At 42.1% G+C, this 23,799-nt stretch overlaps 1 protein-coding gene across 1 annotated transcript in view; it reads right to left on the bottom strand.

Annotated features, from left to right (window-relative positions):
• Positions 1-23,799, bottom strand: part of LOC115474520 (aldehyde oxidase 1-like) — a 235,978-nt gene that overhangs the window by 158,728 nt on the left and 53,451 nt on the right. The window contains exons 6-10 of the mRNA XM_030210009.1: positions 22,012-22,073; positions 17,821-17,910; positions 15,379-15,459; positions 12,148-12,292; positions 7,473-7,565 (exon numbers count right to left, since the gene is read on the bottom strand). Coding sequence (XP_030065869.1) covers positions 7,473-7,565; positions 12,148-12,292; positions 15,379-15,459; positions 17,821-17,910; positions 22,012-22,073 — 471 coding nt within the window. The remainder of the gene's footprint in view (positions 1-7,472; positions 7,566-12,147; positions 12,293-15,378; positions 15,460-17,820; positions 17,911-22,011; positions 22,074-23,799) is intronic.

The following is a 23,799-nucleotide window of genomic DNA, read 5'->3' as shown; positions in this document are numbered from 1 at the left end:
GGCGACATTTAATTTTTGAAAGGGTAAGTATGATAAAATTAGGAAAATGGTTACAAAAAGGCTGAAAGGCTCAGCTGCAAAGGTTAGGACTTTAAATCAGGTATGAACTTTGTTTAAAAATACTATTTTGGAAGCCCAGACCAGATGTATTCCACGCATTAATAAAGGTGAAATGAAGAACAAACAACAGCCAGCATGGTTAAAGTGAGAGGTAAAAGAGGCTATTAGAGCCAAATGAACATCTTTCAGAATATAGAAAAAAGATCCAAATGAAGAAAACAAGAAGCAACATAAGCACGGGCAAGTTAGATGCAAAGCACTGATAAAGAAGGTCAAAAGAGAATACAAAGAGAAACTTGTCTCAGAAGCAAAAACTCATAGTAATAACATTGTCAGGTATATCATAAGTAGAAAGTCTGTGAGGGAATCAGTGGGGCCATTAGATTATCAAAGAGTAAAAGGGGCACTCAGGGAGGAAAGGGCCATAGTAGAGAGGCTGAATGAATTGTTTGTCTCAGTCTTTACTGAAGAAGATGTAAGACATCTACCTGTACCAGAAAGAGGAGGACAGGCAAAAATATCTAGAAAAGCTAAGAGAAGCTGGAAAAGCTGTTAGGAATGTGAAGAGGCAAATGGAAGAAAGGATAGCCAATACGGTAAAATTGGGGGACAAGACATTTTTCAGGTATATAAATGACAGGAGGAAGTGCCATAATAGCATTGTGAGACTCAAAGCTGAGGGGGAGGAATATATAGAAACTGATAAGGATAAAGATGAACTGCTTAACAATTATTTCTGTACTGTATTCCTGGATGAAAGGCCGGGGGTAGGACAGCAGATAACAAATGCTAATGGGGATGGATGTATGGTAGACTGGCAGGGCCGTGCCAACACGGTAAGTGGGGTAAGCGCCGCAGGGGGGCGCCTGCCTTCAAGGGCACTGTCGAGTTGTATTAAAAAAAAAAACTTTACCACATTGGCGAACTGGCAGGCGGGGCGCCAGTAGTAAAAGCAACAAGCAGGCACGCTCGTCTCCGTCTACTTCCCTGCCCTCTCAGCATCCCACCCGCCCGCCCGAAAGGAAATGACATCAGAGGAAGGCGGGACGCAGAGAGGGCAGGGAAGCGGACGGAGATGAGCGTGCCTGCTTGTTGCTTTTACTACTGGCGCCCCGCCCGCCAGTTCGCCAATGCGGTAAGGTTTTTTTTATATACAACACAACGGCGCCCTTGAAGGCAGGCTGCTTTTACAACCCCCGCTCGCTCGCCCGCCAGGATGTCATCATTTGTTGCAGTTAGGTATTGTTATTATCTGTTATTATTCTATAAACTTGATATGCACACTAAACTGGAACCACCAGTCTTTAGGATCCAGAAAAGTGTCTCAGTACTGATAGTTTTTGCTCCTTAAGATACCCTATGTTTGCAAACTATAAAGCAAACAGTAGAAAGCTTTATATTCCTGTCAATCTTCTATTCATTCCCTGCACAAAAAGATGAGTGCACAACTGCTTGGATGTCTTTAAAAGAAAAGCATTCACTTCCACTTCAACTATGAAAAAGTGATGACATATTTTAAAAAAACAACCACATCTACAAACATTCTTTAAACAATTCTTCTGCACAATTCGATTTTTGACATCTTCTATTAGTAAAAAGCTCTGAGACCTCTCATCTGAAAAAGTCAGGGAATACTAAACTAAGATCAAATGTTCCTCGAGCAACCTAAATTTTTGGAGGCAGCTCAGGAGATTTCTATCAATGTTGTTGAAACATAATATACAGTACAACAATTTTTACTTGATAAGCCTGGAGCCTATTGACCACGCGCCTTGGAGCCAGGCAGGTTCCGGGGGGGGGGGGGGGGGCACCAACTGATAGTCTGCAGGGGGGCGCCAGAGACCCTAGGCACGGCCCTGTAGACTGGGATCGATTTTCAGAAGACTTTGTTTGAGAGGAGCTGACTAAACTAAAAGTAGACAAAGTGATGGGGCCTGATGGGATATATCCAAGGGTACTCAGGGAACTCAGAGATGTTCTGGCAGCACTGCTGTCTGACCTTTTCAATGCTTCCATAGAGTCTGGAGTGGTCCCAGAGGGCTAGAGAAGGGTGGATGAGGTCCCTCTGCACAAAAGTGGAAGTAAGGAGGAGGTTGAGAATTACAGACCTCAGTGGTGAGTAAGCTAATGGAAACTCTTCTAAAACGGAGGATCATGAGGTTTCTCGAATCAAATGGACTGATTATGATCCGGAGAAAGACCTTTTGACTCAATGCTGGTAGTATCCACTATTTGAATAGAGACGTTATAACACAGAGGAGGATGTCATACCAAATTGAGAAGAAGCTCTGGGAAAGTGCTATATTTTTTCCTTGATGAAGCTAAGTAATCTTTTCTTTTGGCCACCATCTATGTACTACTGAGTTTTGAAAACTGTTTACCGTTATGAATTAGTTTTCGGGTTGTAGCACATTTTGGTTTTGCTTGTGCATGTTGAAAGTAAATTTGTCACAATTACACCCCTCTGTGTTTTTACTGCAGATCTTTTTCCTTTATTTGTAGAGTTGTTTTGCTCTGCAGGTGTTTTCGAAGGTGGTAGGAGCCTATGATGAAAGCCACTTCAGGTTGTGTCCACTATGTTGGTACCCTGGGCTTATGAGGCTTATTTGTTTAAATCATAAGAAGTGAGTTTTCAATATAGGTGCATAAGCAACTCCATTTTATTACAGCAAACAAAATAGAAGTAGCATACTATGCCATATTGTTACTTGAATATTTTTACTGCTGTAATTGTCTATTGCTTATGTTTGATTTATTCTTACTGTACACAGCCTTAAGTGAATTCTTTCAAACGGGTAATAAATAAATCCTAATAAATAAATAAATAATGATTAGCGTGTGTTGAATGATATGATGCCCATAGGAATATAGTGGGCATTTTAGCATTTAGCAAGTGCTAATCATTAGTGCACGCTAAAACCGTTAGTACACTGTAGTAAAAAGACCCCTTAGTGGTGTAGAATGGGTAAACGTAAATCATAAGAACATAAGAATAGCCATTCTGGGTCAGACCAATGGTCCATCTAACCCAGTCTCCTGCTTCCAAAAGTGGCCAATCCAGTTCACAAGTACCTGGCAGAAATCCAATTGATTTTTAAAGTCTTTTAAAAAGTACAAAGACTAGGGGACACTCAAGGAGGTTACATGGTACTACTTTTAAAGCGAACAGGAGGAAATATTTTTTCACTCAACAAATAGTTAAGTTCTGAAACTCGTTGCCAGAGCATGTGGCATCAGCGGTTAGTGTATCTGGGTTTAAAAAATGTTTGGACAAGTTCCTGGAGGAAAAGGCCATATAGAGATAGACATGGGGAAGTCACTGCTTGTCCCTGGGATCAGTAGCATGAATCTTGCTGGTATTTGGGATTCTGTCAGATACTTGTGACCTGAATTGGCCACTGCTGGACTTAACCTTACACTTGTAAGTTTCCAGATGGAACCCTTGTGCTGTTGCTGCCTTGATGGAGCTCAGCTAAATATGTTGAGAGAGGGATACAAATAGGGGAACAAATCCCAAGTAGTTATTAATGAAGACTCATAAAGCCATACCTCAGTGAAGGCTGATTTTATTTAAACTGGAAGTCCAGAAAGTAGGAGGAAAGCTGCTGGGCCGAAAATAGATAATAAAAGAAAACTAACTCATGCATTTGGGCTGCAGAAATCTAAGGTTTAAATATAATTTTGGAAGTGAAGACCCGGGAGTCATTATCTCTGATGACCTTAAGGTAGCCAATCAGTGTGACAAAGCGGTTGGGAAAGTGCATAGTACACTCAGATGATTAAGAAAGGTATCAGTAGAAGGAGGGAAGCAATACTACCTCTTCAGAGCTGTCTAATGTGACCCCACCTTGAGAACTACCTTCTGAATAATCCTGATAAGGTGGAAGCATTTCCTAGGAGGACCGCCAAAATGGTACCTGGCCTGCTCTATAAGCCATGCACAGTGAAACTGAATGAGCTAAAGATGAACCCTCCGATATTCAAAACCATTTAACCGGCCAGGAATGGCACCTGGCCGGTTAAATGGCTCTTAACCAGCTACCTGGCAATATTGAGCCAGGGATAGCTGGTTATTCCCCGCTGAATATTCCCGGTTAGTGCCTAGGTCAGATAACCGGCTATCCCTGAATATTCAATTCATATCTGGCTATTGTAAGTGGGCATATTGGGCCACTTAAGTAGCTGGTATATCTTTTGCTGGTTTATAGTCAACCAGCTATCTTCGAATGCCAGCTAAAAACTGGCTAAAAATAAACTGGATATTCAATGCCAGTCACCAGAAATGGCCCGGCATTGAATATCCTGGCTGACCGCCGACCATGGGAGTTATCCGGGCTCCCTTCTGCAGTATGAATATTGGCCCCAAACTCTCTAGAAAAAAGAAGGGAAAAGAAGTGTCAAAAGGTAGCATTCTTCGTAGAATGATAACTCAAGGACATATGAAGCTGGAGGGCGAAATGCTGTACAGAAATAAGCAAAAAATATTTTCATTAAACACAAGGTGGACACCTGGAACAGAAAACCAGCAGATGCTATAGAATCTAGAACAGTGGACAAAAACAGGAAAGGAAGGAGGGAAGAGAAAGACCACAGATTAAGTAAGACCTGTGATAGTGCTGACGGCTGGCACATAGGCAGACTAGATGGAGCAAGTGGTCCTTTTCTGCTGAAGTCTTCTGTATTTCACTGGATTATTAACAAGTCTAGACTCAAAGGGTCTGATGTTCAGCAGTGAAAGTGAGAATATAACTCTGTTTGAATGTTGGGCCCACAGTAACTAATATATACAACTAGATGCTAAAAAGAATTCAGACAATACAGAACACCGCTGTTCATCTGATCTTTGCTCTAAATGAACCTAGTAGTATCTCAGGGTATTACATGAGGCTACACTGGCTCCCTATAGAAGCCAGGGTTTTATTTAAGTTTTCATGTGTTTTTATTTCAGGTTTTAGACAGAGCTTGCCCAGAACACTTGCCTTCTCATTTTCAATTTGCAAAACAGGAGCTCTACTAATACTCTCCTTTTGCCTTTCCTTCTGTTAAAGGTCAGAAGAGACCTAAGATACACGAAATGTTGCTTATCTATCAGGCTTCTAAAATTTGGTAAGAGATCTCTTTATGTTTTGATCAATGTTATTCCTATCAGGTTTTCAGAAGAAAATTTGTCTCTTAATTAATAAATATGTTTTGGTTTAAGTTATTATTTTGTATTGTATTTTTTGTTATATTATATTTTCTTTTTTTGTAATTCCCAGGAGTATATCCTGGTATTTCTTGAATTTGTGAACTGCTTAGAACTATATGGTGGTAGCAGTATACAAGTACCAAAGTTATGTTATATAAATAAAATCATCACCTTGACATGCATAGTGTGTGCAATTCATTTAAAACCTGTTCTTCTGACATGACTTGGTAAGTTTTGCATTTCTTTCAAAGTCTTTGTGGAACATGAACCCACCTCAGAACAACAAGGGTGTAACCCAGCTTACCAATGCAAAATTTAAGCTGAGGAATGGACTGAATAACAAGCAGAAGTGACATGTATTTTTTTTTAAATATAGATATTAATCCTTTTCAGTATTAACATTTGGGCAAAAATACTTGCTGACAGGACAGTGGATGACTTTTTTCCTGCACAGCACAGTCAGTCAAGCAATAAAGTTTGATGCAAAACTAACTGACCTTCTACACATTTTACAGTAGATTCTCTTGGAGCAAGATAACCAGACTCTTACTATTCCGCCCCCCAATGCATGAGGCAGCTTGTGCTGTCTGTGTGTGACAGATTATGAAGCTCATTTTCAAATAAAAAAAAAAGTCCAAAAAAAGTCATACAGTGGTAGACGGACGTTTTTCTCTCAAAAACATCCAAGTTGCAATTTTTGACACTCTATTTTTAGAAGTTTTACTCCACAGTTCATCCAAATTTCAAGGGGGGGGGGGGGGTGTGTGTGTTTTGGGCGGGACCTAGGTGGTACCAAAAGATAGACATTTTTCTGCAATATGTTTATGGCCAAAATTAAGATGTTTTTGGCTAGACCTGTTTCAATCATGAATAAATGACCAAAAGGTACTCTAAATGACCAAATGACCACTGGAGGGATTAAGGCATAACCTTCCTTACTTCAGATAGGATGGCCATTCTTGTTAGAGCAGCAGGCAGGCCCCAGAAATAGCCTAGGGATTGGTGCCGAGGCCTGTAAAGAAGGGGGCACAGGCCCATATCCAGCTTTAACTGGTACACTTGTGGTGGAACGTGTGATCCCTAGAAAAAACACTAAATACTTATTGTACCTATATATAGGTGACACCTGCATGCTTGAGAGCTATTGTAGTGGTATACAGTGAGGTGCAGTAGATTTTTCTCTTTTCCTGGAGGACTCATTATACAATATAAGGGGTCTATTGTGAGATATGTACCTGGGACCTTTTATGTGAAGTTCACTGCAGTATCCCCTAGACTAACCCACTGCTCTGCTGGAATGTCTGTGTGGCCAGTCTACTAAGAAAGATGACCCCCAGACACCCAATGGCTGATTTGGGGGCATTTTAATCTTGGAATTTTGTTTTTCAAAATGCTCCCAAAAGAAAAAGGCACTGAGCACAAAATGTGTAGAAAAAGGTAAATTTTCAAACCAAAAAGATGTTTTTCAGGTTCAAAAATACTATGTTTGCCACTTACGTTTTGGACAGTTTTAGCAAAACATCCAAAATCAGACTTCTAAGTTTTATTGAAAATGCCCCTTCACATGTTTATATGTGTATTAAGCTGTGCATATGAACCAGATCCCTGTATTTTTGCAGCACTCCATGATTAGCCTTTATGAACACCTGTGTTCAGTTCTGAATACCTTTTGGAGCTTTGTTGTTGCTGCCTGCCTCAGGGCATGCTGGGAGGAGCAGAATTCCCCCTTCCTCTGATTGCTGTCTGTGAGAAAATTGAGAGAGATGGTAGCTGTATCTAGGCCATAGATCCAGCATGTAGAGGGCCTTAACTCTCCATGTTGAGGCAGTAAACTGCTGCTTGTATTTTTTGTTCTCAGAGTATCAATTCATATTGATTTTTTACCTATGCAGCTGTGTGATTACCGGTGTTGCTGCGATTTTTGTTAGTCCTGTGTTTCGGTATTCAAATTACTAGGCAATGACAGTTCCTGCTCTCAGGGAGAGGAGCTAATCACAGACACAGACTCACTCTGTATGTACAGAATCACTAATCTGTCTCAACGCAACTGTAAGTGATTGATTTGTTTTATTTTGTCATCAACTGTATTAAATAAAGAATGGGATTAATGATTGGAGTAAGTTATTGATAATAAGCAGCCCCAGGTTTAAGTCTTTGAATAGACTCAAACTGAGTTTAGGAATATACTCAATACATGACACTGAGTTTTGGACAGAAGACTTACCCTGATCTGTGAAGCTTATTACCGTCAAATCTGGAATCCTAGTGGGGGAGATGATCACAGGATGAACAATTCCTTTCAGTTTCATTTCTAGTCCTAAAGGAAGGAAACAATGGGAGTTAGATGCAGGGAGAAGGGTGCTGGTGTGAAGAGCTTCCTAATGCCAAATGTCTTGCATTAACTTTTGAAACTTTTGAATCATCACCTACTATGCAGTTTTGACTCCAGCCACCAGATGGCAGTGGTCTATTATACCTAAAAGTATGTTGTACCTGTAGACACTAGGGGCATTAGTTTTTTCTCTTTCTCTTGGTCACCTAAGTCTCAGTGGTGCCTGTTCTATAAAGGAAAATAGGAGCCTGCTTTCCTTTATAAAATACTAATGTAACTGGTTAGATATCCATGTGTTATTTAGGCACAAGCACTTATCCCAGCCATACAACTGTATAAGTGCTTGCCTAAATTGTTGAATATACATTGTGACAAGGCTACATCCCCGAGGTATAGAGTGAAGCAGCAAAACCATGAACTACATATCCCAGAATGCATTTCCAGTCCTAGCAGTGAGATCCCAGGGGATAGGCAAGCTGGCCATATACCGTCTCTGACCACAAGAGGGAGGGTGAATGAAGGAGTCAGTTCCCGGGACCAGCAATCAGTATATCATGGGGCCCACCTGTAATAGGGAGGGGTGGGCTGAGAAGCAGGAGGAGGATTGGATGGAAGAGGGAATTAATCAGCCTGAGCAGGGGAAGGAGGCAGAATGGAATGGGAGCTTGAGAGCTGAGGAAGGCAGCCCCTGAAGGTTTGGAAACCTACATGGTTTTGGAATTTATTTTGGTTTAAACCCTGCTTAAGTAGAGAAGCCTGTTTTTCTTTTGGTGAAACCTGATTATTTTGAGAACCTCTGAAGTTGGAAGGCTTGTTTATGAAGCAGGGCTGTCTGGTGGGAAGAGGGGTTCAGTTCAAGAGGAGAGGAGCAGTGCAGGCTGAAATACCTTGGGTTGAGGAAGTCCCAAAAGTATTGCACCTCCTGGAAGTAAAGGCTGCGTGGTGATTAACTGTCTTGAGGGGAAATCCTGCTTGTGGGACAAGTACTATTTGTTTGTTACTGGCTGGGACCAAAAACAGGGATTTCCAAAGGGCTCTTGCATTCCCCTCAGGGAAGGGGGCAAAGTCTTTGTGTAATTGGATGATGTACTAAGCAAGGCAGAACAGCCCTGCCTGAGAAGCAAGTCTCTACTCTGGAGTGAAGTTTTGTTTATGAATCTGGAAAATAAAGGAATGTTTTTGAAGTATTTCCTGGTGGCAGTTTTGTGAAGTTCTGGCTATTCAGGGGAGGCAGCTTCCTCCCCCATACTGGAGCAGCGGGCCCGTTTACAACATACATCATAGCATTCTATAATTTACATGGGTTAATGTGTGCTCTACCCATACTCTACCCAGATTCTGCCCCTGTGTATACTCACTTTCAAAGCATGCACACTCTGCCCTGTCCCCGATTCTTTTTAACGTTTTAATGACAACCCTAGGGAGGTTTTTTTGATTTCTCCAGGTATAGTATGTACCTGTATGCAGATGATATTACTATAATCCTCTCGCTACCAAATTCTGTAGAGGAAGGTATTGATGAGATTACTAGATATTTTAATGCAATGAAACAGTGAGTTGCTTGATAAAAGGCTGAAGTTAAATACTACCAAGAGAGAGATTCTCAGTTTGACTCTCCCATTCAGGGAACCCCCAAGCTCTCTTCTAGTGATTTCAGGTATTTTGTTTGCTCTGGAAACATCTCTGAGAGTGCTACAGATAGTTCTGGAGAGAACCAAATCAAACTACTTACTAATACAGATTTTGTCAAATGGAGGAAGTTATAGTGCATAAAATATGTTATAAATCAAGAATACTTTCAAATAGTGGTACAGGCATTAGTGCTTTCCCAGCTTGATTATTGCAATACGCTTTACCTGGGTTGTTCTAAATTACCTTTAAGGCATTTTATGGCAGTGAAGCTAGTTTTCGGTAAATGAAAGCCTGACCATGTTACACCTTTGTTGGGGAGCCTTTGTTGGCTCCCAATGGAGGCCAACTGCCAATTTAAATTATGCACATTAGTGCATAAAACACTTTATGGTTCCACCCCTGAATATTTGGCTAGTTTGTTCATTTTTGGAATGACAGACCGCCCTTTTAGGCCAAGGGGTAAGGTCTGTTACATGTCCCTGCTTTTAAAAAAGTGAAGTACAAATCCATTCATGCAGCAGGATTTGCTTATAGTTCTGCCCGGTGTTGGAACTCCCTTCCTTCTGAACTGAGACTAACTTCAGGTTACCTGGAGTTTTGTAAGCTGTTAAAAACCCATCTTTTTTCTTTATATTTATCTGATGAAGGAGATATTTGATTATGGCATATTAGATATTCTGTTTTTTAGGGGTTATCTGCTGGATTCTATATAGCGCACCTACAGATCTGTGCCGAAATCCAGGTGTATTCTATAACAACGTGTGTAACTTAATTGACTTTACAAGCTAATCAGCATTGATAACAACACTTAAGCAATAATGAGAACTAATTGGCAATAATTAGAATTTACGTGCACAACTCGCTAAATGTATTCTGTCATGAACAGTGCCTAAATTCTAATGCGCACAGTTCAAAAGGGGCGTGGCTATAGGCATTTCGTAGGCATTCCAAAATTTATGCACATAGTTATAGAATATGGCCCAGTGCGTGTAAATCTACATGCAGGGATTTACACCACATTTTCACTGGTGTAAATGGAAGTGTATTCTATATACCGCACCTAAATCTAGGTGCCACTGATAGAATACGCTTAGGTGAAAATGTTTACCGCACTGATTTTTTAGGCACCTTATATAGAATCTGGATTTATGTGTATTTAATGTTTGTCTTGGATACTGCTACTGCCTAGGACTGGCCTAGCTTTTTACATTTTGTAATCCACACTGATCCAAAAGTTGGTATGTAGCAGAATCTAAGTTTTATTATAATTGTAAAAAAAAAAATTGTTTTAATTGTATTTAGGTGGAATGTTGGCATTTACACATGTATGTGCACAAACATATGTATATGCCAATATTCAGGTCAATTACACATGTATTTGGGGCTTAAAAGTTGGTAGCTACCTTAAAGAATTACCCCCTCAATGTGTGTGAGTAGCTTATTATGATTGCTGACTGATTGAAAAAAAATATTATATACTAGTAAAAAAAGCCCGTTTCTGACACAAATGAAACAGGTGCTAGCAAGGTTTTCCTCGGAGTGTGTATGCTTGACAGAGTGTGTGTGAGAGTGACTGTGTGTGAGAGAGAGAGAGAGTGAATGTGTGAGTGTGACAGAGAGAGAGTGAGACTGGGTGCGAGTGTGTGTGTGGGAATGAGTGTGTGGCTGTGGCTGGAGGGGCCCCTCCCTCCCAGTTCCAGGGGCCCTCCTCCCTCCATCCCTCCCTCCCAATTCCATGGTCGTCCCCCCCTCCCTATTCCATGGTCGTTTCCCCCCTCCCTCCCTCTCCGAGTTCCAGGGTCGTCGTCCCCTCCCTCCCCTCCCTCCCTCCATCCCTCCGAGTTCCAGGGTTGTCCCCTCCCCTCCATCCCTCCGAGTTCCAGGGTCGTCCCCTCCCCTCCCTCCCTCCCTCTCTCCCAGTTCCAGGGGCTGTCCTCCCAGTTCCAGTGCCCCTTCCTCCCTCCCTCCGAATTCCATGGTTGTCATCCCCCTCCTCTCCCCCTCCCTCCGAGTTTCAGGGTTGTCCCCTCCCCTCCCTCCCTCCTTCCGAGTTCCAAGGTTGTTCCGTCCCTCCCTCCCTCCGATTTTCAGGGTCCCCTCCCTTCCTCCGACTTCCAAGGTCGTTCCGTCCCTCCCTCCCTCTCTCCCTCCGATTTTCAGGGTCCCCCTCCGAGTTTCAGGGCCCCTCTCTCCCTCCCTCCGAGTTTCAGGGCCCCTCTCCCTCTCTCCCTCCAGGTTTCAGGGCCCCTCTCCCTCCCTCCGAGTTTCAGGGCCCCTCTCCCTCCCTTCGAGTTTCAGGGCCCCTCTCCCTCCCCAGGGAGTTTCAGGGTCCTCCCTCCCTCCCAGTTCCAGGGTTCCCCGTCCATCCCTCCCTTCCTCCCTTCCACTTCCAGGCCCCCTGCCGCCGAATTTAAAAAGTCATGTTGGACTTACCAAGTCGGGGTTACATCGTCCGCCAGTAGCGCCAAAAGCCATGCAGCCTCGGCCCTTCTCTCGCTGTCTGTCACTCAGCTCTGGTCCAGCCCTCATTTCCTGTTTCCGCAAGGGCGGGACCAGAACTGAGAGACAGACAGCGATAGAAGGGCCGAGGCTGCACAGCTTGTAGCGCTACTGGCGGAGGACGTAACCCCGACTTGGTAAGTCCAACATGACTTTTTAAATTCGGAGGCAGGGGGCCTGGAAGTGGAAGGGAGGGACGGACGGGGGGAACCCTGGAACTGGGAGGGAGGTTAGGAAATGGTTTTTCCAACGTTCCAATGTCTCTGGTGATGTCAGCTGGTGGTTACGAACACAGCCAGAGACATTGGAACGCTGGAAGTGCAAATTATTATATTAGATGTTCTTGGTTGAGCATAAATTCCTTTTCATATAGAAATAAAAAGTAGGATAACAGATGAGATCTAGCAGGCCCATCTAGTCTACCCAGTTTACATACCGATGCTGGTATTTCCCACGACAAGGGGTGCTTTGGGGTACTTGGCTTTCAGTTCCAGTAATTCGGACAGACTAGCAGGAGAAATCCAGGTAATTCGTTCTGCTTGGAAAACCATTTTCTTTATTCTCTGGTTTTCAGCCATCAACTAGGCATTGGGACAGAGAGAGGAAGAGATTCAAGGCTAATATATTGTGCAAGGTAATAAATATTTGCAGGAACTTAAAGGACAAAATCCATAGGTGAAAAGACGTGGATAGGGACAGTTTTTGGTTAGAAATAATTAGTGTGGCTGACTTGTCCATTAGAAAATCACCTTCCCTTGCTCCATCCAAAAATACCAGTGCTTGCTTCACACCTTCATATTCATTAGTGCGCACTTGGGAACCTTTTACAAAAGGGTGTTAAGCCCTAACGAGAAAAAGCTTACGGCAAAACATGTTAAAGAGATTTGCAGTAATTTCTCTCTTTTTGTGCACTAAGCATGTGTTAATTATTAAAAAAAATATTTTGAATACTGATGAAGAAAAAAAAAATCCATCTTACTGTGTTGGAGGGAGCCAAAATGGCACCTACTTTTGTGCTATGGTGTACTCATATGATCTCTTTGTTGGCTTTGTAGCGTTTGGATATTAAAGATATGTCATCAGGGGGGTGAAGTTTCAACACATCTGGGAGAGATTTTGGTTAACTCTGCAGCCGCCAGCTGGCAGCCAAATCCTCAGTCAGTAAAGACAGTCATGCACTCTTGCCTTGTACTTTATCATTATCCTTGGCAGTGATGAGTGAGAGGGAGGGAATAGGTATTGGTTGGGAGGGGTTGTTCTATGATACACATTGAAATTTTCTGTTTTGTGGTAGTTTTCCACTTGCAGTATTGCTGCTTAGCACAGCAAATCTACTTTAATCTGTATATACTGCCAGATTTGATAATAAAGATGATTTAAACATAAATACAGTTTTGAGGGGTGTGTCATGGGTGGAGAGTGGCACAGGATTAATGTAGGAGCGCTTAGTGCTTCCTAAATAGGAGGCTGTAAGTGCTCCACCTTAATGTTTTGCATGTCTCGCTCACTAATGCAAAGAAAAAGTACCAGTAGCCTTCAAAATAGGACACAAATCCTTTAATCATACGCTTTTGTAAAACAATCCTCTTGATTGTTTTACAAAAGCATATGATCTGTGTCCCTATTTTGAAGGCTACTGGTACTTTTTCTTTGCATTTTGGATTTTTGTTTGTACTTTGCTCCCTCTCTTTGCTGTACTTCGCTCACTAATGCAAACATTAGGGCAGGAACTGCAAAAAAAAAAAAAAAAAAAAAAAGAGAGAGACCCTTTTACTAAAGGGCATTTAGCCCTAACATGGGTTAAGCACACAAGAAAAGGCTTACCACAAAACACATTAAACGCACTAAGCATGTTTTAACTATTTTTTGAAAATATTTTTTTGAGGGGACGTATCATGGACGGAGAGTGGGTATTCCTGTGTTTTCCAGCTAGTGTGATATAATTAGTGCGTGCTAACCAGATAATGCAGGGTTAATGCAGGAGCACTTAGTGCCTTCTAAACAGGAGACGGTAAGTACTCTTGCATTAATTCTTTGCAGGTCTTGCATGCTAATGCAAACATTAATGCAAGACTTGCAAAAAAAGAAAAAAGAAAAAAGAAAAAGCCCTAAAAATGCCACATTAAATATGGGCTTAGTGCACAGGAAAGTCCCGCTTTAAAACGCACTAAGGGGGTCTTTTACAAAGCTGTGGTAGCGTTTTTTTAGCTCATGGTAGAAATCAGCTGGTGGTAAACGCCAATGGGCATCTTGGCATTTACTGCTAGCTGATTTCTACCTTGAGCTAAAAACACTACTGTGACTTAGTTAAAGACCCCCTAAGCCCAAATTTTGCCACACTTTAGTAAAAGTGCTCCTTGGCTTGTTAGTAAACCTTAAAATATTTTGTGCATGGAAAAATCTATTTAACCCTTGTTAACCTATAAATAAATGTGTTTTAAGTTGATTATGTCAAAAAGTTACAATGTTTGTTTAACATTTTTTTATTAAGATGAATATATGACATGAACTGAAAGAAATGTCTGAAAATAGGGAAAAAGACCAAATGAACCTAAAATTTGTATCCTGTGCACCTCCCTATTCACTTGAAAGGGGTGGAGAAGGGAAAGCATGCATGGGGAGTTCATTTTAAACTTCCTGCAGTACTTTCCTACATGCGGTACTTCTCCTGCCCCTATGGAGCTGCCTTGTTGCGCTTACACACAGACTGAGAACTGAGGAAGAACAGTGGAAGCTGGTTATGGTCAGGGACACATGGTCCCATCAGGCTGAGAGATCCAGTTTACAATCTGCAGGGCTGGTTCAAGAGATAGTAGTGCCTTAAGCCAACTTGCTTTGGTGGCGCCCCCCACCTCCATAGCATCGCTTCTGGCACCCCTCCCACATCTCTTCTTCTTGTGGGCTGGCCAAAGGCAGCCTGTCATGCTGCTGTTGCTCCCACTGGCACCCAATATAAACTTACCAAGACGACAGGGGAGTGAGAGAGGTGAGAAAATAGTGTCAGACTTTCAGGGAGGAGAAATGGGAGAGACCGGACCGAGGGGGGAAGAGAAAAGGCCAGTAGACCAGGTGAGGTCAGAGGCTGGGTATTTTGGCGCCCTTAGTTGCTGGCGCCCTGGGCCAGAGCCTCACCTGGTCCAATGGTTAAGCCAGCCCTGACAATCTGGGAAGTGGGAAGGGAAGCAGGCAGCCTGAGAGTCTCCTAGCAGATTGAATTGAGACATCTCCCTCTTCCTCTACCCAAGAATTGCAAATGATCTCTCCTTTTCTTTCCCTCCCTTCTTCCTAGTCTTCCCCCCATCCTGGGTTTTGTCCTCCTTTCTCCTAAATCCCCATTCTTGGTCCTCTCATCCCCACCGTGTTACCAGGATCTCCTTCTTTCTCCCATTCCCATTCTCCCAGAATCCTGGGTCCTCTCCTCCTCCTCACACCTTCTAGACTTACCATTTTGCATGGTTAATAAATGCCAAGTTGTTTTTTGTTGTTGTTGTGGAGGAACTTTATTTCAGCGCAAAATCCTGTTAAATCTAAAGATATCTGAGTAAGAAGGGAGGAGTAATGGATTCTTCCTCACAGAAAACAAAAGATCATGACTGATGACGGGGTGCACTAGTATAATGTTTATACCTCAGCATTAATATAAATTAGTCATCATGTATCACCTTACCATTAGTTCAGGTGGAAAAATTAATTCCTGGGTTGGATCCAATGGCAGAAATTCTTCCTGTGTGAACAGTATTGTGCAAAGCTGGAGGAAGAAATGAAGGTTTGTTTTTTAAGAAGGAAAGCACATTATTTGGTTTCCACTGGCATAATTTTAAGTTAAATAGTTCAGCAATATAGTATTACCATTACCATTACTTGGCAAGCATTCTGTTTTCTAAATTAAACTATTGTACTTGTAATAACAACCATGAGATCGAATATGTGAACATATTCATAAAGAATTTATTTCAAAATGCTGCATCGTTCTTTCCAAGTCACCTAAGTTGGAGTATGGTTTCCTCAAGAATACATGATCTTCTTTGCCTAACTGCTCTTAAAAAATGTTTTTCCCTATTCACTCTCTTGAGTTATCTTTTCTACTCTCTGGGTTGGCTTGGGATGGTGATGCTGCTGAGTCATGGTCATTACCTAAAGCAGACTGACAAATTTTTACCGATTCTAGGAGCCAGCCCCAAAACTTAGGAGCCAGCTGCTAAAACCTCTTTCGTTTACCCTCCACCCCACACGTAAAGTTATTCACAGTGAAACTGAAGTGTGTATATCGGGGGGGGGGGGAGGTGCAGGCAGAATCCCCTCTATGATCATCAGCGGTTCCTTTACAAACTGATTTACTTTGACTCAAAGTTTAGTAAATCAGTCCCTTAGGGTACCACTGCACATCACAACCAAAAAAAAAATTCCTTTCTGCAAGCATGTTGTCAGCAGTTTGATATTACCCCCTGGTAGGTGAATCAACGAGGTAATAGCCTCTGTTCTGTTTCACAAATCATCATGGCATGGGTCCTGACACCCCTCTCTTTCATATTCCCCCTTCCCAGCCTTCACCCAGTCACAGTCTCTCTCATAACTTACTACCTCCCCAGCCTTCATGCAGTCTCTCTCATATAACTCATCCCCCCCTCTAGCCTTCATACAGTCTCTCTCATAACCCCCTCCAGCTTTGATGTAATCTCTCTCTCTCTTTTTCATCTTGACATTGGGCAGCTTGCTACTGTCCTACTTATCTGCAGCAGTTTTTTTTTTTTTTTTTACATTTGTACCCCGCGCTATCCCACTCATGGCAGGCTCAATGCGGCTTACATGGGGCAATGGAGGGTTAAGTGACTTGCCCAGTTCAGCTCACTGTTGTAAGCTTGAAACTGCGAGAGTACCCGAGCTTCCTGCACTGCGGGGCTGAAGCTTACAACAGTTAGCTGAACTGTGGTGGACAGGCACAAAATATTTTTGTGCTTCCCAAAAAAGTAATAAAAATTTTGGGGCAAGAGATCTCAGGCACCAGAGTGTAATTTCTAGGCACCATGTTGACCTGGCACCTGAGATTTCTCAAGCCTTGGCTTAAAGGTGACACCCAGTGACTAGATTCAGAGTCCACTTAGCTTCCTCGACAAATCTGGCCACTTCACTCCCAGTCTCATTACGAGTGAAGTGGCCGGATTTGTCAAGGAAGCTAAGTGGCCATTTCTATATATTTTTTGGTGTTACTGATTGTTGGGTGTTTTTTTTTTGAGCAATGAAAAAAGATAACAAAAACAGAAAAAAAGAAATAAGAAAATAAAAGTACTCATTTGGAGGAGGTTTTTGGCCAGTGATGACATTACTGCCTAGTAAGTGCTTTGGAGTTGTCAGTGAAAATATCACTGTAGCACCGGGGCTAGTTTAAAGTCTTTTCCTCCTTATGTTAGTTTTACCCTTAAGCAGTAGACAAGTACATTTCTACAGTGTTTTATTGCAAGTTTGTTGAAGTTTCTGTAGAAAAGTATATACGTTGTTCTGTATACTTATACTTATTAGATCTGATTCATTAATCCTAGCCAGTTCAACCCAACCCAACTCAACTCTACCCCACCCCAATCCACAAGTAGTTTTGGGGTCCTTTTACTAAACCGTGTTAAGTGCTAATACACATTTAATGCTGGAAAAAGGGCTTATCTCAAAACATGTTAAAGCGTTTTGCAGTCATTTGCTTGTAAGCACATGCACCATTTAATTTTTTAAAAATATTTTTGGAAGGGGGTATGTCATGGGCAGGGAATGGGCATGGAAACATTATCTAGGTAGTGTGTTCTGATTAGCACGTGTTAACTAGATAACGTGGACTTAACATGGGAGTACTTATCATCTCCTAAATAAAGGGTGGCAAGTGTTCCCGCATTATGTTTTTTTTACAAGTCCCATGTGTTAATAGGAAAATTAATGCGGGACCTGCAAAAAATATTTGGAAACATCCTTATTATACTGTCGCAGTAAATCTGGGTTTATCGCTTAGGAAAGTCCCGAGTTAGCATGCCCTAAGCCCAGATTTTGGCTTACTAAAAAAGCCCCTTAATTTTATATCAAACACAGTAGCAAAAATAACAGTAAAGGAAAGTGTAAGTACACTTACATCCTTTTCATTATCAGCAGATGTAGGGTCGTTTTCTTGTCTTTCCATGCAGCAGCTCCCCTTTCCTGCAGTCTGACAACAGCCTGAATCCTAAATAAATAATAGTCCATTCAGCACTTTTTAATGTGAGTGATGGTCTCATGATCTGCTTCAAAGAGTGACAGCTCATATTTATCTCAGGGGGGGGGGGGGGGGGGGGAAAGATAGACCAGAAAAAGGGGAGTCAGTAAGTTTGATTGAATGAGTACATATTCCCTTTCTCTTTGGAAGGCACATGCCAGCAAAGTTTGAATTACACCCAAATTGAATATGGCACTTATAACATGGTAGGAGGAAATTGAATTTTAAGAAGAGGTGAACTTGTAAACAGATGAGCAAAAGATTGCAATTTTAAACTTATCAGCTTGGTGATTTCCAGCAGGATAATGTTTAGTGGATACAATCTACAATTATTGAGGACAGGAATCTTAAGCCCTTGAATTATACTCAGTCCTCAGATCAATTTAATCTAATCTTATCTAGGATTGTTTTCCATCAGAACCACCCTGGTGCATATCATTGGGAAAAAAATATATTAGGAAGGCGTAAAAGTGTGAGTTTACAAAGGCAAACCTGCCCGCCATGAATAAGACTTGAAACATGTGTCGGCAGATAAAGCTTTCAAACAGGTAGAAAAAGCGACGGCCAAAGCCAGAAGGATGCTTGGGTGCATAAAGAGAGGCATGACCAGCAGGAAAAAGGAGTTGATAGTGCTGTTGTATAAGTCTCTGGTGAGGCCTCATTTGGAGTAATGCGTGCAGTTCTGGAGACCGCACCTAAGCAGTGGCGTTCCTAGCCTGGATGGCACCCGGGGCGGATCGTCGATGCGCCCCCCCGGGTGTAGCGCCCCCCCCCGGTGAAATGACACCTCCCCCCCGGGTGCATGCCGCTGGGGGGGTGCCGCGGCGTGTGCCTGTCGGCTCCGAAAAGTTCGCTAACTTCGCTCGTTCACTGCAGCTCCCTCTGCCCCGGAATAGGAAGTAACCTGTTCCGGGGCAGAGGGAGCTGCAGCGAACGAGCGAAGATAGCGAATTCGGAGCCAGGCGCGCGCCACGGCACCCCCCCCCAGCGGCGTGGACCCGGGGCGGACCGCCCCCACCGCCCCCCCCCTCCTTGGTACACCACTGAACCTAAGGAAAGATATAAACAGGATGGAGTCAGTCCAGAGGGTGGCTACGAAATTAGTAAGTGGTCTTGAATGCAAAAATTATAGGGACAGGCTTATGAACCTCAACATGTATACGCTGGATGAGAGGAGGGAGAGAGGAGACATGATAGAAACTTTTAAATATCTCAAGGGCATTTATGTACAGGAAGAGAGCCTTTTTCAAATGAAGGAGAGCTCTGGAATGAGGGGGCATATGACAAAGTTAAGAGGGAATAGGCTTAGGAGTAACCTAAGGAAGTATTATTTCACAGAAAGGGTGATAGAGGAGTGGAATGGCCTCCTGGTGGAGGTGGTGGAGTCGAGGACTGTTCCAGAATTTAAAAAGGCATGGGATAAGCATGTGGGATCGCTTAGGAACAGGAAGAATTAGGGGTTACAGAGGATGGGCAGACTGGATGGGTCATGTGGCCTTTATCTGCTGTCATGTTTCTATGTTTCTATGAAAACACATGCCCAATTGAAAATATTTTTTATTTTTCCAATTGAATGGAATATGGGAAACATGGGAAATAAATTATACAAAAAAGGCTGAGAACGTCTGTCTCTTGTCTCCTTTTCTCTGTAAACACAACTCAATTACCTTCAGACTGGATACAAGTCTCAGAAAACTGTCCTTTTAGCTTTTGGATCCTTGCCTTTCTCGTCTCAACACCTAGGATTGTCTTGTAATTCCCCAACTCCCTTCAAGGGCTCAGAAATTATCCTTCCCCCCACCTTTCTCCTGAGGTTTCCACTAGCCTCTGACCCCTTTACTCATATACACAGTTTTGCAGTTATTTACATAGTTGAACATAGTAACATAGTAGATGTCGGCAGATAAAGACCTGTATGGTCCTTCCAGTCTGCCCAACAAGATAAACTCATTACATATGGTATGATGTGATACGTCATATGTATTCCTGATCTTGATTTATCCTTGCCATTTTTAGGGCATAGACTGTAGAAGTCTGCCCGGCACTGGTCTTTTCTAAAATTTCTGAAGTTGGTGTCAAAATCCCAGAAGAGCTCCACTCCAGCCCATCCAAATCTATTCAGACTCGATCAGGGTACAGTGCCCAACACTGGCTTTCATACCTAATCTCCGCTATGCTTCTTTGGATCCATTCCATCTAAACAGGATTCCTTTGTGTTTGTTGTCCCATGCATTTTTGAATTCCATTACCGTTTGCATCTCTACCACCTCCCACGGGAGGGCATTCCAGATATCTAAAACCCTCTCGATGAAAAAAATACTTCCTGACATTATTCCTGAGTCGGCCCCCTTTCAACCTCAATTCCCTTATTTAGTCAAAGACAAAAATTCTATCCTTTGTCACACAAGTTATACATACATATTTCCTTCCTTTTGTTTGGGTCTTTTCCTAATTGTACCTCACTCCTGTGAATTCTCCCAAGCCTGGAAAGTTTCCTCTTTTAGACACGAGGAAGATAATTCTATAAAGAAAGGCCTATTTTTAGGTGCTAAGAACACACCTCTTTGGAGCCTATTCTATAAGGAAAGGTAGACAGTTACTTTTTTTATAGAATAGTAGCATAACAGGTTTAAAATGTGCCTATATTACATGCGATTCCTCCAACAGGAAGAGCATTGAATCTTTCACTTGAAGTCATATGAGCCTTTTGGATTAAACACAATGCTATAATCGGCAGCATTTTTGAAGCATAAAATGACCGTATGACATCATTATGCTGTGATTGGCTTTTTGTGTTTAGGAGTCTTTTTGAGATCTGGCGCCATCTTTGTTGCTTGCTGAATGTTCGTAGTCAGATAGCACTGGATTAAGTACGCTCTTCAGTCAGACTAGTTCTTGAAAATTTTTGTACTCTATTTTCCCAACATTGACTTGGTTTTTCTTTTTAGGTATATATACAGTGAGGTCTCCAGAAGAATCCTGTAGTGAAACGGATCCCCTTCGGGACCTGCACTGTTTTGTTACTGTGCTTGAAATTGTGGACAGCTACACCACTGTGAAAAAACGTTGTTGGATGATGGACCATTATAAGATAAGTACTGTTTTGCGATATTAAGAACAAGTATGGGAATATGAGAGGAATTTTTGGACACATACATGAAAAAATATACTATTTTTGGGACACTAATTCACTGGGAGGAAGTTTTTCTGACCTATGATTACTTGTTTAACTGTGAGCAGTAGTGAATAATGTTCATGACTTTTATTGTATAGTTTTTTCAAGATTTATGATATTCCGCTAAAAACGCTAGTGTGCCTTTGGAAACAGGGCCCTATGTTTGTTGAGGTTTATTTTACATGCATATGCTGTTGAGTGAATAAGAACCTGTTTTCTTACTTTAACACTAGAAATGTGTGGCATGAGTGAGTGAAAAGGGGAGAAGGGAGTTTATACTTTTCAGAATCCTGAAGAAGTTCTAGAAATTTAGGGCTTCTTTTACAAAGCCGTTCTAGTGATTCCCGCACAGCAAATGAGAGGAAGCACTTAGGAATTGAATGGGCTTCCTCTCATTTGCCGCACCGAGAATCACTAGTGCGGCTTTGTAAAAGAGGGCCTTAGGGAGGAGTGCTAATAAAGAGTTCCCAGGAAATATAAGAAGTTAGAGGAAGGGTTTGACCAAGCATCGAAGAGGGCTGAAGATTAGGAAAACCACATTTAATTGTTTCAGGTTTGCCATTTTCTTTGCACCAGCAGAATGAATTTTGTTTTGAACAGAACCATCCAGTAAATTACCATTTTAATTCACATCCAGATGTGCAGCGAATATAACAGACTAAGGAGAAGGTACAGAGGACAGAAGGTACTGCTCTTATGTTCCACATCAGGGCCTTGAAGATTGCTTCTTTCCCTTGCGCTTCAGGACCTTAACAAAAATTGTTTGTTACCCCAGAATATTCCTTGTCAAAAAGGGGACTCAGCCTATAACCCCTTACATATAAAAATGAAAGAAAATTTACCAGTGAAGCTTATTATGTTTGCAAAGATTGTAACAATAATTTTTTTGAACTTACTTTACAGAAGGTCTTGTAGCCATCTAATATAGGTCTGTATCCAGTGCAACGGCACAGATTACCTGATTGAAGAAAAATAATTCATGATAAATATGATTGCGATTATTGTGTCATTGTGTGTAGTATTGGAGGCTTTGATGGTTTATGGGATTTGTAGTTCTAGATGACCATAATAGGGATTTACTGTATGTGTTACTCTGTTTTATATGTGCATTTTCGGTTTTTACTTTTTGTAGTTCACCTTGGATTACATTAAATTAAATCCATGTTGATTTTTGCAGCAACTATTTTGCAGCAGGAGGTCTGAAGAAACCCAGCCAGGGTCTGCCCATTGGACAGAAGCTACAGTGGTGTTTTGCCATAGCCAATGAGGTTTCTGTGACCAAGAAAGTGCATTCTAGCAAACAACCTTGTAAAGTCATGCTGATCTGTGAGGGACCAAACTCCAGTTAATTTTGAGCAAACAATAAGAAGATATTGAGAGATTTTTTGATATTTATGTCTATTGGAAATTTTTTAGTTTCTTTTTGTGCTTTTTCCCAAAAACGTACTTACAGTAATTTTGGCGCAGTATGATGAGGTTTTGAGATTGAGAATTTGGATCTGTTTTGAATATCTCTCAGAGAAAGAAAAAGAAATTGGGGGGGGGGGGGGGGGGGGTCACCCAGAGATACACAAGAAAAGGAAGAAGGAGCATGCAGGTGATCCTAATCATAAAGGAAAGACAGGCTAAAGCAAAAATTCAGTGCAGAAAAAAACTTATGTTAGAATTAAATGTGAACTAGAGAAAAATATGAGATACTGAAGTACACCGCAGGTTGAAGGATGTATTCTCTTCACTTGTTTAATAAAAATGTGGCATGTGTTGTTGATTTGGATATTTCATGCTTCTGGAAATAATTCATATGTTTATTTGAATGATGTACCGAGTGCCGCATGTATGATTATCTATCAGTTGGTAAGAAGTTGTATGTGTGTACTTGATGCAAAAAGCTCCTGGCTATTACAGAATGAGTCCAATCTCTGGAGGCTACAATGCCAGACATGAGGCAGAGAAGTATATAGAAGAGACCTTCAGACACTCCCGCCTGGCAGTCAGAGAAGCAAGGTCAACCTGGATGGAGACATGACCCTATTTAATTATTTTTATGGACTTGATATACTGCAAAATTGATCCAATCACTGGCAATTAAGTGGATGACAACATACTGATAGAGGGGCTAGGAAGGAGATAGGGGAAAAAGAGAAGAAGGTAGGGACAGCGAGGAGAAGAGAGTTAAACAGAGGGGGAGTCGAAGGAGGAAGAGAAGAGAAATGTTTTGAGAAGAGCCTTGAAGGCCTAAAGGGAAGGGACAGACCTAAGGGTAGGAAGGATGGCATTCCACAGGGATGGACCCAGGTAGCTAAGGGCCTCTTTTAACAAACAGCAGTAAAAGGGGCTCTGCAGTGGCATCAGCATGCGGGTTTGCCATGCGCCGAGGTCTCCTTTTACCGCTGTTGGTAAAAGACTTTTTTTTCTTTTAAGGAAGGAAATGGCCATGCGGTAAGTTAAACACTTGCTGTGTGGCCATTTCCTGGGGAAGCCCTTATTGCCTACTATTGAGGAGGTAGAAGAGGCTCCATTGGTAGCCTGGTGGTAACCGGGCAGCATGTGGCACTGCTTGATTACAGCCAGGCATGCCCCAGGTGCCCTGCGGGCCCAGTGGTAGGGCCAAATCACCACACGCCAAGCTGGTGGTACCCTTACCGCTCTTTTGTAAAAGGGTCCCTAAATGCAGCCTCAAGAGA

The sequence above is a fragment of the Microcaecilia unicolor genome, chromosome 7, assembly GCF_901765095.1.
Source record: "Microcaecilia unicolor chromosome 7, aMicUni1.1, whole genome shotgun sequence".
In the NCBI taxonomy this organism is placed as follows: domain Eukaryota; kingdom Metazoa; phylum Chordata; class Amphibia; order Gymnophiona; family Siphonopidae; genus Microcaecilia; species Microcaecilia unicolor.
The sequence above is the reverse complement of the archived record's forward strand: the minus strand, read 5'-3'. Positions and strand labels throughout refer to the sequence as shown.